The sequence below is a fragment of the Myotis lucifugus genome, unplaced genomic scaffold, assembly GCF_000147115.1.
Source record: "Myotis lucifugus unplaced genomic scaffold, Myoluc2.0 scaffold_7, whole genome shotgun sequence".
NCBI lineage: Eukaryota > Metazoa > Chordata > Mammalia > Chiroptera > Vespertilionidae > Myotis > Myotis lucifugus.
The window spans coordinates 1,992,216-2,010,839 of NW_005871055.1; the positions used below are offsets into that span (position 1 = coordinate 1,992,216).

At 39.0% G+C, this 18,624-nt stretch overlaps 1 protein-coding gene across 3 annotated transcripts in view; it reads right to left on the bottom strand.

Annotated features, from left to right (window-relative positions):
* Positions 1-18,624, bottom strand: part of ELF1 (E74 like ETS transcription factor 1) — a 101,302-nt gene that overhangs the window by 59,543 nt on the left and 23,135 nt on the right. Inside the window, exons 1-2 of one of the 3 annotated variants that reach the window (XM_023748104.1) lie at positions 13,391-13,410; positions 6,946-7,281 (exon numbers count right to left, since the gene is read on the bottom strand). In XM_023748104.1, coding sequence (XP_023603872.1) covers positions 6,946-7,017 — 72 coding nt within the window. In that variant the 5' untranslated portion in view covers positions 7,018-7,281; positions 13,391-13,410. Of the gene's footprint in view, positions 1-6,945; positions 7,282-13,390; positions 13,411-18,624 lie in introns of those variants that run through there. The other 2 variants (XM_023748110.1, XM_006083492.3) reach the window with 2 other exon arrangements.

Here is an 18,624-nt window from a genome sequence, read left to right on the forward strand (position 1 = left end):
CAAATCAAGGGCTTAACTACAACAAAGACTGCGCACAAAAGACCACTAGGGGGTGTCCCAAGAAAGCATAAAAAAATGCGGAGACAAAGAAACAGGACAAACTATCAAGGGAGGATATTGAGTTCAGAACCACACTTTTGAGGTCTCTCAAGAGGCTTCTAGAATCTGTCGATAAACTTGATGAGATGTACAGGAAATCTAATGAGACCCTCGATGGTGTGATAAAGGACCATCTAGAAAGTAAGCATACACTGACTGAAATAAAGAATATTATACAGACTCCCAACAGCAGACCAGAGGAGCGCAAGAATCAAGTCAAAGATTTGAAATGCGAAGAAGCGAGAAACACCCAACCGGAAAAGCAAAATGAAAAAAGAACCCAAAAATACGAAGATAGTGTAAGGAGCCTCTGGGACAGCTTCAAACGTACCAACATCAGAATTATAGGGGTACCAGAAGATGAGACAGAGCAAGATATTGAAAACCTATTTGAAGAAATAATGACAGAAAACTTACCCTACCTGGTGAAAGAAATAGACTTCCAAGTCCAGGAAGCGCAGAGAACCCCAAACAAAAGGAATCCAAAGAGGACCACACCAAGACACATCATAATTAAAATGCCAAGAGCAAAAGACAAAGAGAGAATCCTAAAAGCAGCAAGAGAAAGACAGTCAGTTACCTACAAGGGAGTACCCATACGACTGTCAGCTGATTTCTCAACAGAAACTTTGCAGGCCAGAAGGGAGTGGCAAGAAATATTCAAAGTGATGAATAGCAAGAACCTACAATCAAGATTACTTTATCCAGCAAAGCTATCATTCAGAATTGAAGGTCAGATAAAGAGCTTCACAGATAAGGAAAAGCTAAAGGAGTTCATCATCACCAAACCAGTATTATATGAAATGCTGAAAGGTATCCTTTAAGAAGAGGAAGAAGAAGAAAAAGGTAAAGATACAAATTATGAACAACAAATATGCATCTATCAACAAATGAATCTAAGAATCAAGTGAATAAATAACCTGATGTACAGAATGAACTGGTGATTATAATAGAATCAGGGACATAGAAAGGGAATGGACTGACTCTTCTTGGGGGGGAAAGGGGTGTGGGGGGTGCGGGAAGAGACTGGACAAAAATTGTGCACCTATGGATGAGGACAGTGGGTGGGGAGTGAGGGCGGAGGGTGGGGTGGGAGCTGGAAGGAGGGGAGTTATGGGGGGAAAAAAGAGGAACAAATGTTTAAATCAAAAAAAAAATTACTGGGCAAAAGGATATTAGTAAATAATTTTAAGGAAATTCAAATGAAAAGTACTTATAATTAACAATTCAACAACCTCACTGCTAGTAGTCAAGGAAATGCAAATTAAAATAGTAAACTGTAATTATCACCAAAAAAGACTGACCAAAAAGAAAATTTCTGATAGCGATGGTTTAGGAAATATACTATTGGTGGTAGTAGAAATTGATATAGCCTTTTGAAAGAATGATTTGATAATATGTTTATGCTTTTAGTAAACTTAGTAAATTACTTTCAGAAATCCTTTAGAAAAAATCATATAAGTGTTGCAACAACTTTATACTATTACTAGAGGCCCAGTGCATGAAATTTGTGCACGATGCAGTCCCTAGGCCTGGCCGGTGATCAAAGGGCGGGTTCCAGCTGACCTCTGGGCCCTGGGCAGCACGTGGGCCCCATGCACCCCCCTCCGCCTGAGTTACGGCACCATAGCACCTGAGTCCTCACATGGAGATGTGGTGAGCACAGCCAGACACCGCGGGGTGGGGCGCAGTGTGGACCTCTGGGTTGCCCAGCAGTGCCGCACAGAAGCCAGGCGGGCAGCGCACTCTCTCCTGGCTGGCCTCACAGACCGGCTCCTGCATGAACCTACAGGGAGCCCGACTGGCCCCTACGGTCCCAATGGCTGTGGCCTGGCTCACCTGGAAGAGGCCACATGGGTGTGGGGCGGGCTCCTCGCAGGCGCCCAGCACCTGAACGTGGGGGCTTCCCTGGCACCCAAGCCCTGGCATACCGGGGTAGGGTAACGGGAAATGAGAGCAACCTTGACGGACAGCCCGCATTCCCACCACACCTCCATCCCCATCACCCCGCCCCCGGTAGCCAGGGAGAGGTCTCAGCCCCCTACTCGGGGGCCGTGGAGGTTGGTCACTGCCACCCACCCCAGTTCCCCGTCCCAGCCCGGGGCCCGGCCGCAATAGGACAATCAAGGGCCTGCCCGGCCGCTGGTTGCCATCTGCAGGGCGATCAGTTTGGGCTGGGTCCCCCGCCCAGCTCCCTCAGTGCCTGGGAGCTGGGCAGCGGCCCTGCCCCCCCACCTCCCGCCAATGCTGGTTGCTGTCTGCAGGGCGATTGGGCCCCTGCTCGCACCTGCCTTGGCCTGGAGCCACCCACTCACCTGCTCCACCATCCTGCCACAGTCCCACTCTCACAGGGGCCCCTCAGGGCAGGCAGCACCTCCAATGCCTCCCACTGCCCAGTGCCACATCGCCGATGCCCTCCATGTTCTGCGCCACCCCCTGGTGGCCAGCACATGTCATAGCAAGTGGTTGAACTCCCGGTTGAGGGGACAGGTTGCATGTTAGGCTTTTATTATATAGGAAGGATCTACACTAATAAAAGAGAAACATGCAAATTGATGTCACTCCACTACCCTTCCCATTGGCTAATCAAGGCGATATGCAAATTAACTGCCAGCCAAGATGGCGGCCAGCAGCCAGGCAGCTTGAAGCTAACATGAGGCTTGCTTGCTTCAGTGATGGAGGACTCCAACGTTCCCCGCCTGCAGCTGCCAGCCTCTGAGCTTGCAATTTGAAACATTGTAACAAATATAGAAGCTAAACAAAACCCCAGAAACCTGCTTTCAGCCAGCCAGGATCTCAGAGCTGGAGTTGAAACAGTGTTTTGATTATAGAACCCAAACAAACCAGATACCTGCTTTCAGCAGCCAAGGCCTAAGAGTTGGAGCCAAGCCTCAGAGCTAAAGCTGGCCCAGAATAAAAAAAAAAAGAAAAAAAGGAGCGGTTGGGAGCTTCAGTCACCCACCAGCCTGAAAACAGCCCTCAGCCCCTCACCCAGACTGGCCAGGCACCCCAGTGGGACCCCCACCCTGATCCAGGACACCCTTCAGGGCAAACCAGCCGGCCCCCACCCGTGCACCAGGCCTCTATCCTATATAGTAAAAGGGTAATATGCCTCTCAGCACCGAGATCAGCATGACAGGGGGCAGTGCCCAAACCCCCTGATCGCCCTGCGGCTCTGTGTGTGACAGGGTGCAGTGCCCCAACCCCCTGATTGGCCCTGCTCTGTGTGTGACAGGGTGCGGCACCCCAATCCCCCCCACCCCCCCCACGGGCCCTGCTCTGTGTGTGATGGGGTAGAGCCATAACCTCCCCATCGGCCCTGCCCTGAGTGTGACAGTGGCAGTGCCCCAAACCCCTGATCCGCCCTGCTCTGTGTGTGACAGGGGGCGGTGCCCCAACTCCCCTATCGGCCCTACTCTGCGCATGACGGGTGGAGCTCCTCAACCCCCTGATGGGCCCTGCTCTGTGTGTGACAGGGGGGAGCTCCCCAACCCCCTGATCGACCCTGCTCTGTGCGTGACAGGGTACAGAGCCCCAAACCCCCTGATGGGCTCTGCTCTGTGAGTGACAGGGGGCAGCGCCCCAACCCCCTGATTGGCCCTGCTCTGTGTGTGACACGTGGTGGCACCACAACCTCCCCATCGACCCTGCCTTGAGTGTGACAGGGGGCGGTGCCCCAACCCCCCAATCGGCCCTACCCTGAGTGTGACTGAGGGTGGCATCGCAACCTCCCAATCCGCCCTGCTCTGTGCATGACAGGGGGCGGCGCCCCAACTCCCCAATTGGCCCTGCTCTGAGCCCGACCAGGGGCTGCACCTAGGGATTGGGCCTGCCCTCTGCCACCCGGGAGCAGGCCTAAGCCAGCAGGTTGTTATCTCCCGAGGGGTCCCAGACTGTGAGAGGGCACAGGCCGGGCTGAGGGACCCCCCTCCCCCTCCGAGTGCACAAATTTTTGTGCACCGGGCCTCTAGTATAATTATACACACACACAGAAAGTTGCAATAAAAAAATGATAGTACTGGGTAAATATTAGCTATGTGCCAAACATGGTTCTAAGAGCTTTACATACATCAATTCACTTCATGTTCATAACAACCCTATAATATTAGGTCTGTTATTATCATCTTCATTTTGTAGATAAGGAAACCAAGGACCAGAGAGGTTAAGGAACCTGCTTAAGGTCACAGAGGTGGCATGAGGATTCAAACCCAGGTGTTCTGACTGCAAAATCTGAGATTTAAACAGCAGGCAAACGAGGATGTTTATTTTAATATTGTTTACAATAGCTAAATACTGTTAATAGCCAATTGTACATGATCAGGGACTGGTAAAGTAAAAAATGATCCCTCTGTCATGTGAAAAATAAATGATATATTAAGTACAAACAAACAAGTCACAAAAATGGCTTCACATACTTTCATTTGTATCTTAAAAACAACTTCTGGGTGTAGGTTTGTATATACACATAGTATTCTTTCATTTAGGCCTTTGTCTAAAAAAATTAAACATCTAATCGTCAATACTAATATCTTTGGGGGCAGAATAGAATTAAGGAATGAGGAGGAAAAGAGACGCACTATTTTACATATTTTCATATTAGGTGACTTTGTTTTATAATTGGCATTGTATTATTTATTTAATTAAAAACAAATTTAACAAGTGAACAAACAAGCTAATAGAAGCAGTTAGATAAGATGCTAATAAGACTGACACTGCTGGATCTACCCCCATGTGAATCAATTAAGTTTACTGTGCCATAGACTGAAGAACTCTAAATCTGACCAATTGTTCCAAACATTGTACACTTATTATAATACAGTAAGACTGGCATATATCATTGCAAGAGTGTTCAACATCCTCAAATGCAGCTCCACTGTTTACTAGCTATATGGCTTTAGGCAAGTCACTGAACCTCTCTCCATGTCTCAATTCCTCATTATAATAAACAGATAATAACATTTGCCGTATATGGTTAAAATATTTGTCAAGTCCTTGTAATAATACCTGCACAAAACTAATATATATTCCTTTTGTTAGATAAAAATAAGTAACTTTAGACATGTGCATTCCGATGTTAAGAGCACCATCTCCCTACCCAAAGACATTAGTAACCTCTCCAAGATAAACTAAAATGTACCATACATAATAAGAGGAAATATTATTTTACAAAACTTTTTTAAGGCTATATAGATACATGTATGAATACTGTACCATAATATAAAATATATTTCTCATAGTCAAAAGTGTGTCAAAGCTACTGCACTGGAGCACACCAGTGAGTGGCTAAAAGCTTTATCATCTGCAACCACATCCCGAGAACAAACCTTACCACATCAAGTCTGGGATCTTTCATCTGAAAGGGCTGCACAGTAAACACTATTTTCAAACCTTAACATACACAAAAATGTCCTGCTTTAAAGCAGATTCAAAACACTTTCTCTTCCTAAAATATCTTTTCTATTATCTCTAGATTAAATCCAGATAACTATTAATATTTTAAAACATATTTTTATTGATTTCAGAGAGAAAGGGAGAGGGAGAGAGAAACATCAAGGATGAGAGAGAATCATTGATTGGCTGTCTACTGCATGCCCCCTACTGGGGATTGAGCCCACAACCTGGGCATATGCTCTTGACCAGAATCGAACCTGGGACCCTTTAGTGCGCAGGTTGACACGCTATCCACTGAGCCAAACTGGCTAGGGCAACTATTAATATATTTTTAATTGGGACCAATCAATCCTCTCCCTCAAACTTTTTGCCTCCCTACCCAAACTCATCTTGATTTTAAGGCACCTTAATCCAAATTCCAATCTTTTATAGGTTTATTTATAATTTTTTAAATTCTGTCATTTCAATACACAATACAAACAGCTAAGAAAGTATAATGCCCTGCCAAAAGTAAAAATTTATCTTATTACCTGTAGTAACTCTGCTTCTAGAATAAAAACATGATATATTTTAATTGATCTATTAAAGTTAAGTATTTGAAATTAGGTTTATTTCAGTATATAAATCAACTTCATTAGGCATATTTTAAACCTACCAGTCCTCAAAATATTTTTCTCAGTACACTGAGTCTCTCTTACACCATTTCTCCCACATCATGGCCATATAACCTGTTTAAAACGAAGTAAATTATAAAGTCCCAAGAACCCCTAGACTACCCCCACCCAAAAAAGGAAGGCTAGAATTAACTTAGATCTTTTTCTTAATATCTCCTGGATCCTTCTTACATTCTAGAAACAGTAATTTGTATATCTTGTATAAATTCAATAAGAACCAATTTAGAAATTCTTCAGTTCAATCGCTTCACTCAAAAGGTGATGAAATCTAGATTTCGAGAAGTAAAGTAACTTCTTCAGAGACACATGCTTTGGACTGAAATAACATATGATTATAGGACTCCTAACATCTTTTCATCAGCTTGAAAAAATAGCCTAGGGTTATAAATATTTATTAACCATATACATTAAAATTACATAACTGCAAGCAACTATTACAATCCATCATGTACTATTAAATATTTTACATGTTTTGTTAATATGTCTTCTAGAACTTTTCAAATAATTACTTAAGGTATTTAAATTTCATTTTATAAAAAAACAAGCTTAACTCCAAAAGTATTACTTCCTTGTTACCACATCACAGTTAAGGTTAAGATTCTTTAACAAATTAACTAGTACTTAAAATATAAGATCACAATTACTTCCATATTTTTAATATCTAGATTTCTATATTAATAAAGTTTCTCATACTTTCATTTAAAGTAAGTAATTTCTGATATAAATGGAGAAATCACAATAATACATTTATTAAAATCCAAATTTTTTCTGGGTCTCATACCTGTTGTTCATCCTCCATGACGTTACTAGCAAACTCAAATACTAGGTCGTTCTGTTGGACAACAGCAGCCATAATAAAGCATTCCCCTTAGATGCACATGAGAAAAATTCCAAACAGGTTCAAGTATCAGGCAGCAGAATCCAGTGACAATTTGGGTTAAAAAAACAACACAAAAAACAAAACTAAGTCTGTGAAGTTACTGTATACACAGGTTTTCTTTAGGAAAGGAGCTTCAAATTTTCTTGGTTTCTTTAGGAAAAGTGTTTCAAATTTTCTGATATGCTATTCAAACTGAGGCAATTTTTCTGAAATTTTTCTTCTCCAGAACTTCTTGGCCTGAAAAACAAAAGTTTAAGTTAGTTATGAAATCATATCCACTTAGAATATAATAATTGATACCAAGGGCAGTGTCTCCAAAGTATTTTTGTTAATATTTTTAAACAAAATCAACATGACTAATGAACACACTTTTTTTTAAAAGTTAGATACATAATTTCTTTGAAGATTTCATTCCTGCTAAGATAAAATCACCTCTCATTACTGAAAATAAAGCCACTCTCTCCACCCCCAAGTTAAACTACTGTTAAAGTACCAAATATTTAAAAATATACATATATCCACCTAGCAACAACTAGGTTTATAATTACAATAAAGGGCATATAAACAATTTTCTTCTTTCCACTAAGCCAGCAAACCACCTACATTGGAAATGCTACTCCATGAGTAATTTCATAATGTATTATTTTTGCCTTAATAGAAACATTCAGACAGTATCTCTATTAGATCTAATATATAAGGACTTAAAAATCTTTCTAATACATTTAAAGTTTAGTAAGTACTATTTTAAGAGCTTTTAAAAAACTAAGCAGAAATTAAAGCCCACTCTCTGTTCTTTAAAAAGGTTTCTGATAAGTAGAATGCTTTACCATGCTTAAGCCTGTCTTCAGTGGCTTCTTTTTTAATGCACTGAAATGTATCCTTATCTCTAGCACAGGGTTGCAAGCAACAGGAAGGAAACAGCACTTGACCACGTCATGGCAAATTAGAACATGCAAAGAACTGCACTTTACAATAGTAGAAAAACAGAAGCACAACTTAAGAGTGAAAACAATTTCACAGGGGAGGGAGAAATACTTAAAAAGTACTGTCCAAAGATGTTTGCCTGTTTTTAAAAAAATTATCACTACTAACAAAAGTAAAAGGAAAATTTTAAGTTTATCTTAATTTTATTAAATATTGTATCATATGCTTATAGCCATAAATGAAAATGAAAAGACAAAGATATAAAAATATATCACATTAAATAACATCTAATTCTTTGAAACAGCATTTACAATTTAATTTTAGAGACAAGTTCAGGAATGAAACTGAGCTGCTGAATGAGTTTCCCTGAAAACTTAAATCCAGCTAGCATGTGCTAGCCAAATCATATATTTAGTTTCCTAATTTCAGTAAAGTCAATTCCCTATATATTCTGGATTCTAGAGGTCATCATAGATGACTGTGTTGTCCCTAACTAGGTATTAAAATAAAATAAGGGTTAATAATTCAATTCAGGTGATATTTCTACTGATTAAACTGAATTCTAACCCAGCAGTTTTACACATTCACCCATCCCACCCCTTTCAATAATGAATTAACTCCAACATTAGGCATTCTTAGCACATCCGGGTAGTTCTTGAACAACGCACCATATCTAAAAGAGAAAAAAAAAGTGCTTTGACCTAAATTGATCATAGATAGACATACACACATAACACATACATTTGATCTTAGACAAACATTACTTATAATCTTTTTCTTTAAATCACCACCTAACCCAATTCTTCTATACTAGGCTTGCCCCTCCGGATGGTCCTCCACATAGAAACTACAGTATTTCTTGCCTTCCTTCTCAACTTCTGATATTTCCATTCCAGGAATGCCTCACCCATTTCTCAGCAACCATTCAAATCTTTTCCATTCTTCAATGCTCAAATGAAATACCATTTCTTTCACAAAGCTTCCTAACCTCTGTGTCTTGACTGACATGGACCTTCAAAAATACAGCACTTACTGTCCATGCCACAAAGTTAACATTAACTTGTACATTGTCTCACATTTGAAAATTACGTCCCCCTAGTTAAACTGAATAAATGTTCGAGTGCCTACTATTTGCAAAGCAATGTCCCAGGTATCAAGATAATTAAAGAAAAACTTCTCTTGATTCTCTGGGTAAGTAAGCATTGTCTAAAATTTTTTCTGTACCTACCAAATTGTGTGCCCATAGTAATAATAGAATTATATTAATGACAGATACTGTTTTAAAAATCAATCATTAGATATTTAAGCTATTTCTATATATATTCCTTATAAACAATGACTGCAGTACCTTTGATGATAAGGAAACCATTATCCTAATAAAAAAGTTTCTCTGTAAAAGGTTAAATTCCAAATCTATTCCAAAATCCATTTGTTCACAAATACAAAGTGACACTGTACCAATGACTAATATGAACACATCTATGTAAAGTTAAGTTTCACTTTCTTTTCTACTGCAATACGTACTTTTTCTTGCTAGCACTTCCAAACTGCTACTATCCTTTAATGTTTTTTAAAAATCTCTAAAATAAGGATAAGCACTCAACATACACCTTACAGTACACACTAACAATGGACAGCAATAAACTAAAATTTAAATGGACTGCCCATTTTCATTAAGCCATGTTAGGAGAGACACCTTTACTCTGGTTGGTAGCTTTTGTTCATCTATAATAACAAAAGCGTAATATGTTAATTAGACCAGACAGCTGAACGACCTCCTGGATGTCATTCTGGACATCCTTCCAGACAAAGCTGCGGTGGCAGGGGCTGAGGCAGAGGCGGTTAGGGGTGATCAGGAGGCAGGCAAGAAGTTAGGGGTGATCAGGCAGGCAGGCAAAGTGGTTAGGGGCGATCAGGCAAACAGGCAGAGGCAGTTAGACGTGGTCAAGCAGGCAGGCAGGCGAGTGGTTAGGGGCAATCAGGCAGGCAGGCAAGTGGTTAGGGGCATCAGGCAGCCAGGCGAGTGGTTAGGGGCAATCAGGCAGGCAGGTGAGTGGTTAAGGGCGATCAGGCAGGCAGGCAGGCAGGCCAGCAGTTAGGAGCGAGTGGTCACAAATTGTAAGAGGGATGTCCAACTGCCGGTTTAGGCCCGATCCCGCAGGAATCCCTGTGAGATCGGGCCTAAACCGGCAGTCAGACATCCCCCGAGGGGTCCAGGATTGTGAGAGGGTGCAGGCCAGACTGAGGGACACCCCTCCCCCCATGCACAAATTTCGTGCACTGGGCCTCTAGTTTAAATATAAAAGTTTATAAACTGAAAATATGTCAATAAAGAAAAGCTCTTCAACTATTTTATTGGCTTAATTAGGCCTCTGATCCACTTTTTTCACTCCCCTTTTTGCTCTTCCTCTTCTCTGAATAGTTATTTAACCTACACCAAAGGTGATTTTTCAGAAGAAATTTTCTAATTCCTGATCCAGAGGTATCACCTATACATATTACAGGTACATACTTAAATAACAAAGCCCTTAAAAATAACAAAGGCCCTGTGGATTAAAATGTTTTTGGTAATAGATAAGAGTGAAAATCCAGATCAATAATTCAAGTTTTCATGAGTAAACTGAGTCTCTGTGCCCAAAGTCCCAGTTTGAAAGCACAATAGAACTACAACTAGAATCCTCATCCCCTAAATCAGGACTCTGTCCATGACTACAATATAAAGCCTTGCCTCTAATCTACCCAAATCTTTTATGCTTAGTAGTTTAGAACACAGATTTCTAAGTAAATACAGATATGAAATGGGGGAAATACAAAATTCCATCTCAAGTTCAGCTCCTGATCTCCAAATCCACTCAGAGTCGTCTATTAGATAAATCCACCTCAGTGTCCCCTCAAAGTCAATGTGTCTAAAACATGTCCAAACTGAATTTATAATTTCATTCCTTAAAATTGCTTTTGTATGAATATACATGGATATTCAAAATGAGGAGAAATAAAGGCCTCTGCTTTACTCTACAAATTATAAGGTCTTCAGTAAATTTAAAATTTGCTTTAATTTACTAACCACTAGCTATATAAAGTATATCTGTGAACACTCTGCTGGGTTAATAGTTTTCAAACACATTTCATTTTCAAAGGGTCACTTAGTCTTCAAAAAGTAAGAAAAAATATAAGTGAAAATTGTTCATTCAAGAGACATAAACAGTTAACTTATTTGCACAGTTTTGCGAGGTCATCTAGTTGGTCATCTACCAAGTAATAAAAACTTCCCTATCTATCTCTCTGACTTTTAACTAGGTCAGGACCATATTCTTATTCTTCAAGGAGATATGCCAGAGGAATGTCTCAGCAATAAGTTTCCTAACTTCCTATATCCCAAAAAAGCTTCAGATTTAAGGTAAAATAGTAAAGCAAGCAAATCAAGAGTTTAAGCTCTAGAGTCAGACAGCTTGGGTTTGAAACTTCTGCACTGTGACCTTAGACAAGTAATTTAATGTCGATCTCTTTTGCAAAATAGACGTGAGCCACAGTTGCCTCACTTTGTAAAATGGGTATAATAGATAACACCAAAATCTAGAATTGAAAAGATAAGATGCAAAATGCATGTGCAGAATGCCTGGCATATAAATTTCACTCAATAAACATTAGCTTCATTATAGTCTAAGTATAGTGCAAGAGATGTAACAGGTGCATTCCAGGTAACTAATTATTCCTTAAGTTTCATTTCTACACTTCCTGGGAGTCTTCTTTACCACAGCTATTTGCCAGACTCCAACAAAGAACTCCAGAGCCCATTACCAACAAAAGTATAATTCTATTCCAGTGCCTAAAAAATTTGACAACTATTTGATAAACCCAGATGCTTCAGGGCTAAGACCTCACCCTGTCTGGCAAGCTTCTCTTAACACAAGAGTTCCATTATGTCTGTTCCAAACAAAATGAATTTACTGGATTGTAAACACAAAACCTTGAGCCACATTAGCTACTACAACCAATCAAATATTTAATTTGTATTTAATGTATTATAAAAGATTTCAGGCATTATAAAAACATATGATCGGCCCTAGTTGGTTTGGCTCAGTGGCTAGAGAGCCTCGGCCTGTGGACTGAAAGAGCTCAGGTTCAATTCCAGTCAAGAGCACATGCCCAAGTTCCAGGCTCCATCCCCAGTAGAGTGCGTGCAGGAGGCAGACAATCAATGATTCCCTCTTATCATTGATGTTTCTATCTCTCTCTCCCTCTCCCTTCTTCTCCGAAATCAATTAAAAAATACATTAAAAATAAATAAATAAATAAATAAAAATATATGATTGTCAAAATCAGTTGTTAATACTTCAAACACTTGTCTTCTTAATCCCTGACTGAATGCAAATTTAGGTTTTCTGCAAAAGGGTTTTAAACACAGGCCAAGGTCTAAAAACCCATTAATTAATAACTATATTAAAAATCACTGCTACCCTTTGGAAGCAACTAGGCCACCAACTCATTATACTCAATATAAAAACTGATAAATAAAAAGAACCAATCAAATAAACAAAAAAAGCAAAAGAGTTTTATCTAAGACCATTATGGTCCAATGAAGGTAAAATTCACCAGTTTAGAGCAAAGGAATGACTACCTTTAATTTGAATGACTTCCTCTCATAAAGCATTCAGATAGTGTTTGTGTGTAGGGGTGAGTGTGTGTGTGTGTGTGTGTGTGTGTGTGTGTATGGAAGTATCTAGAAAACTGGAATTCTGTAATAACCCCAGATGCCAAGTACCTGAACAGAAAGTATTTTTACATTAAGTGGTAATCTTATAGATATACCTATTATAAGTAGGTATATTTGGAAAAAAAACATTAATTTTAAGAAATGCAACAGAAATTAAAGAAAAGTAGAATAAGAAAAGTGAGAGAAAAGAAGCTATGAAAATAAGAAGCAAGCAAACTATAAACTGTAATGACTGGAATTCTTGTATAATAGACCATAGTTAGGCCTTTTGTTTATTTTCTAACATGGTAGAATGCTTTATATTAGCTCTCAGCAGAAATGAAAATAATAAATAAGTGGTATCAAAATAAATTCTGTACAGTCTTCCAAGAGCCTGCCTATTCTAAAAGTATAGAATCATACAATTTTAGAGCTGGAAAAGATCTAAGAATTACTTAGGACAATGCATTCATTGAACAGCTAATTTATTTGGGCTAGAGCATTCTGACTTGCCCAAGGTCAAACAGACAGTTAATGGCAACAAAAGCAATAGAGGTTTTAATTCCTAGTCATGCCCCTTTCTCTACATTAATAGAATTCGTTAGTATTTTTCTTTTGCAGAATATCTGGAAAAATAAGAATTCCCTTACACAAATATATATAGCAATGGTCTCTATATTTCATGCAACCTCTTGATTTCCGTTAAATCATTTTCAATCATATTTTTACCTGAAACAACTGAAGGAGTTTGTAGATTTTTCTACTATTGCTTTAAATCTTAACGTTTTACTATTATTGTTCTTTCCCAAGTATTATCATATCAAACCATCTTGCTTTACATTCACTCAGCCTAAAAAATGAAAAGGAAACATTACTAAGCCTTTTTATAAAACTACCCCAACTTAGAAACTCTTCAAAATACTTTAAAATTCTAGTGACATTTTTCTTGCTAGTTCTTTAAATATACATTACTGTCACTTACATTTAAAAATTTGTGGATATGGAAAAAAAGACAGCCATACCAAAATGTGGTTAGTTATGAAATCAGATTTGAACTTCCCCAAAAAGGATAGTCTCTCAGTTCCTACTAAGGAAACAAACAAAAAAAGAAACCAGTTGTAAAATAAATCTCACTATATAGCCCTCTCTAAATCATGTGCTCTATACACAAAATAGAACGGGAAAATACAAGTTAATGTCACTAGAGAAACAAATCATAACTTAATTTAAAAAGAAAATGTTTCTATACTCCAACCTTTAAATTAAAATTATTTTAAATATTCAAGGAATTTAAGAAAAAAATTTAAATGTTTTAAAATGTGTTCTTGGAATCCATACAAGTACTATATATTACCACCAATATCTTTTAAGTAACTATTCTGCTTTAGGCATCTTTCATTGCAAGTGTGGGAGGCAGGTAAGGGGAAGTTAAGTATCTAGAACTTTTTCAAAGGCAGTTTTATTTTTGTGTGAATGAAGCACAAATTTATGTTTTTTAAATAGGAAGTCTCAGTAGGCTTCTGGTGACATATGCAAAACTGAAGCAGGTCTTGGAAACCTGAATAAGCTCACCTTATTTCAACCATGTTAGAGTAAAACAACAACAACAACAAAAACACCACAAAGTCAATATGATCAAACCGAACAGGCTGACTTCTCTCTATGCTTTCACCTTTATGCTGACTCCCAGATGAACAGTTCCAGGACTCTGAGGGCAGACCTGAAATTCCAGTTCTTTCACATTGTTCTCCACTTTCCATCATTGGCCACTTGGGCCTACCTGGTGTCAGATTACACTCTGGAAGCATTTATAGCACTTGCAGAACAGCCAAACAGATCACATACCTAGACCTGTCTATACCTGTGGTCTCAAGATTAACTCTTCTTTTGAGCATGTCCTGAAAACTTAAGAATTTAAAACCAAAGAAAAATATTGAATGGTAAGCAGATACTGCTTTAATTTCGGCCATGAAAAAAGTTCAACTTCTTTCTGAAAGGTTGAAAATGATAATTTTCACAATGTTATTAATTGGTGCTTTTTATTTTGCAAATAAATTGACTGAAGAAACTTTCTTCTCTCTATCATCCTAAATCAAAAACACACATATCAAGGAAATACAGACATGCTAAAATATGCTTATCAACAAAACCTATATGGGTATTTAAAAAGTTTCTCTCTATAACATATAAGAATCAACCTAGAAGGAAACTGTTTCATTTCTATGGTTATTTCCCTATTGAATATTTTCATTTTCTTAGAAGATATGCTCTAGTGCAGTGGTTTTCAACTGGTGTGCAATAATAATTTTTAAATCATGCAATGCCTGACTATTTAGTCAGAGGCACTGACCTCTTTTCTCTCAGACTGTCAAATAAAAAAAAATGACAACAGCCAACACAACAACAGCCATCTGTTGTGAATGAATCAAAATAATGTTTTTTTGTCAGATTGGTAAAAATATTTTTTTGTGTGTGTGTGTGCTACAGGATTTTAGTAATTATGTATGCCATGAAATGAAAAAGGTTGAAAATCGCTGCTCTAGTGCAATGATTTCCCCCATCTGAGAACATAGCAGATTCTCATTAGTAATAGTGTTTCACTCTGGCCCAAATTGAAGGGGAAAAGCTAGAGATATGTTGTTCAAGTCCCCTAGGAGATTTTGCTACATAACATAACTCCCCAACTCCCATATTACACAATACTCTTCTAGAAGAAACTCTATTACGTCATAAGAATTACCCCTCTTACAAAGAAACACACCATAAGCTGAAAGCAAAATATAAAAATCATATAAATAGCTTAATGGCCATGGATTTACATTATTAGGTGATAGTTGCTGTTCCATGTATTCAATTGATGATGATTCCTTACTAATTTTACTCTAGCTCCCCTCCAGTGGTTCTTCACCCTACAGGAAGAGTAATTTACCAAAAATGAAAATACAATAAACTCACTCCTCTACTTAAAACTAATCAGTGACTTCCATTACCTATAGGAAAAACTTCAAATCCATTAACAGGGCTTAAGAGGCTCTTCATGATGTTGTAAAAGGTATGAGAAAAACATGGCCAGTCAGATTTGAAAACAGGATATCTGAGCTGTAAAAGTGGACAGGAATCTTCTTTAGAACAAGCTTAAAAGTGTCACAATTTTAATACTCTTCACTTCCATCTCAAAATCAGGTATTACAGCATTTCTGTATTTTATAGTCTCTCATGGCCCCCTACCCCACCCCAGTATTAAAGAAGCCAAAGTCAGCCTTGCCCCAGTCCCCCTAGAACCCTATATGTAGTGCCCTTTTCCCCAGGTTTCTGTCTATGCTCATTGCCATGTTCAATCCAGATTTCTCCATGTATTCATGGATGATCATAATCTTTTGTATCTGTGATCATGGGGTTCTCTTCCAAATCATAGTGGGACCAGACTTAAGGATGTAAACTCCAGAGAAGCAAAACATTTTCACCTTTTCCCAAGTTACCAACAAATTGGATAGACTTTAACATTCCTTGTGCACAAAACTACTGGCTCCCCATATGTGAGAATGACCTGCTATTTTCAGAGTGCAACCCTTTTCTTCTTTAAATAATAAACTATTGTCCTGGCTGGTGTGACCTCAGTTGGTTGGAGCATGGTCCCACACACCAAAAGGTGGTGGGTTCAATCCCAGTCAGGGCGGGAGGCAACCAATCGATAATTTCTCTCACATGGATGTTTCTTTTTCACATTGATATCTAAATAAAATAAATAAATAAATAAATAAATAAATAAATAAATAAATAAATAAACAAACAAACTATCTACACTAATAAAAGCCTAGGTGGCCCTCGCATATGATGTCGCCACAAGATGGCCGTGCACAGCAAAGGCCGGGCCCAGCGGCCGGTCTGCACAGTGAGGTCTGGGGGTCCCATGGCTCTGCGCTGCGTGGAGGAGGCCGGTCATGGCAGGAGAGGGCAGTTGTGGGCAATCAGGCCGGCAGGGAAGGGCAGTTGTGGGAGATTGGGCTGACAGGGGAGGGCAGTTGGGGGCGATCGGGCTGGCAGGGGAGGGCAGTAGTGGGTGATCGGGCCGGCAGGGGAGGGTTGTTGGGGGCGATTGGGCCGGCAGGGGAGCAGTTAGGTGTCAATCAGGCCAGCAGGGGAACAATTAGGGGGCAATCAGGTTCGCAGGCAGAAGCGGTAGGGGCAATCAGGCAGGCAGGCAGGCAGGCAAGCGGTTAGGAGCCAGCCGACCCGGATTGTGAGAGGGAAGTCTGACTGCCGGTTTAGGCCTGATCTCACAGGGGATCATCCCCTGAGGGGTCCCAGATTGGAGAGGGTGCAGGCCGGGCTGAGGGACGCTCCCCCACCCCCCAATGCACAAATTTTGTGCACCGGGCCACTAGTTTTACATAAGTTTCCAAACAATTTCTGGTGCTCCATGTGAAGATCCTTAAAATGGGATTCTTCCTACAATCATCTTCATCACTCTCTGGCACTTACCTAAGATTATAAACTCAATGGCACCAAAAAACTAGAAGTAGCAAAACTATAACATGAGAGATGAAAAGGAAAAGTAGAAAGCAGGGCTAGTATTGTAACATATACTTAAAATACAGATATGTAGTAATTATAAATGATACATGTTAAGTATATTTTCCTATTGCACAAATCTTAGAACTAAACGTTAAGTGCTATTCATAATATGAAGATTTATAATACAAAATAGTTAAAATTTTAGGTCTTTAATTTTTCATAATTTCTCAATCAATTTTTAAATCATTTGAATCTATTTCAGTTACTGTTAACTAAAAAGTGTGTCAACGCCTCTTGCCTTAGGTTTTCTCTGATAGAAACCAGTTTTATTATACTTAATTGATATATACCAAAAGCTAATCTAAAGATCCCACAGTATCCATTTTCTAAAGAAACTGCTTTTACTGATTAACTGGATGGTAAAAAGTTGATGAATATTTATTGAACTTCCCCTTAGCTCAGTACTATGGTAAAAAAAGAGAGAGAGAATGCATGAACTTGTTACCATGAAGTTTAAAATGTATTTCAAGAAATAAGATCATGACACACGATTTAATACCAAAGGTAGTATTTCATTAAGTGCTAAAGCTGGTCAGTCCTGCCAGCATTTCAGAAGAGGGGACAGTCATACAGACCAAGAAAATACTTCCCAGATAAGGAAGGACCAAAACTCAACCTTAAAGGAAAGTAGGATGTGGATAGTAGAGAAGGGAAGGGAGGTGGGGTGGTGGTGGGAGGGGGGGAAGGGAGAGGGAGGAGAGGAGAGATTGGAGATAGTAGCTTGACAAGAGCTAGGAGTTGATAATGGGAAATGTAGAAAATGTGGTTAAATAAGTAAAGCAAAACTAAATTATGGAGAACCTTCAAAGTCAGGCAGTGGAATTTAGGCTTGCTCTGGGAAGTGGAAAGTTCCTGGAGGGTTTCAAATCATATTGCAACAGAGTGTGGTCCCTATGTTTACAAAGCCCAATGCAAGTCACTGTTGGGATCTGGTAACTACCATCCAAAAATGATGAGAACAGCTTAAACAAACATTCCATAGCTTTATTGCTACACTGATAGCCTCTAGCCACCAAGTGTATACTGCCCTCCTTAAATTCTTCATTAATTACTTATAATAGAGATATCAACAATGGCTTTAAAATGCCTAGAGCATGGAAAATTTATTTAAAACAAACAAAAATAACTTAACTAACTTAATTTACTTCATAACTCCCTTCATTTATGTTATCATTCGTTAGTTTTGTTCTTTGCCTACAGATTAAAAAGGAGAAACAGAAAAACAAGATTTTCAAAAAGATATGACTCATTACCATATAACATTTCTTACAAGTTATTCAGCTGTACATCAAAATTGCCATACATCCCTTTGGATACTAATGAAACTTTGAAATACAAGAACTAGTTGCATCTATAGATAATTGTATCTTGTCATTTTGTATTAAATA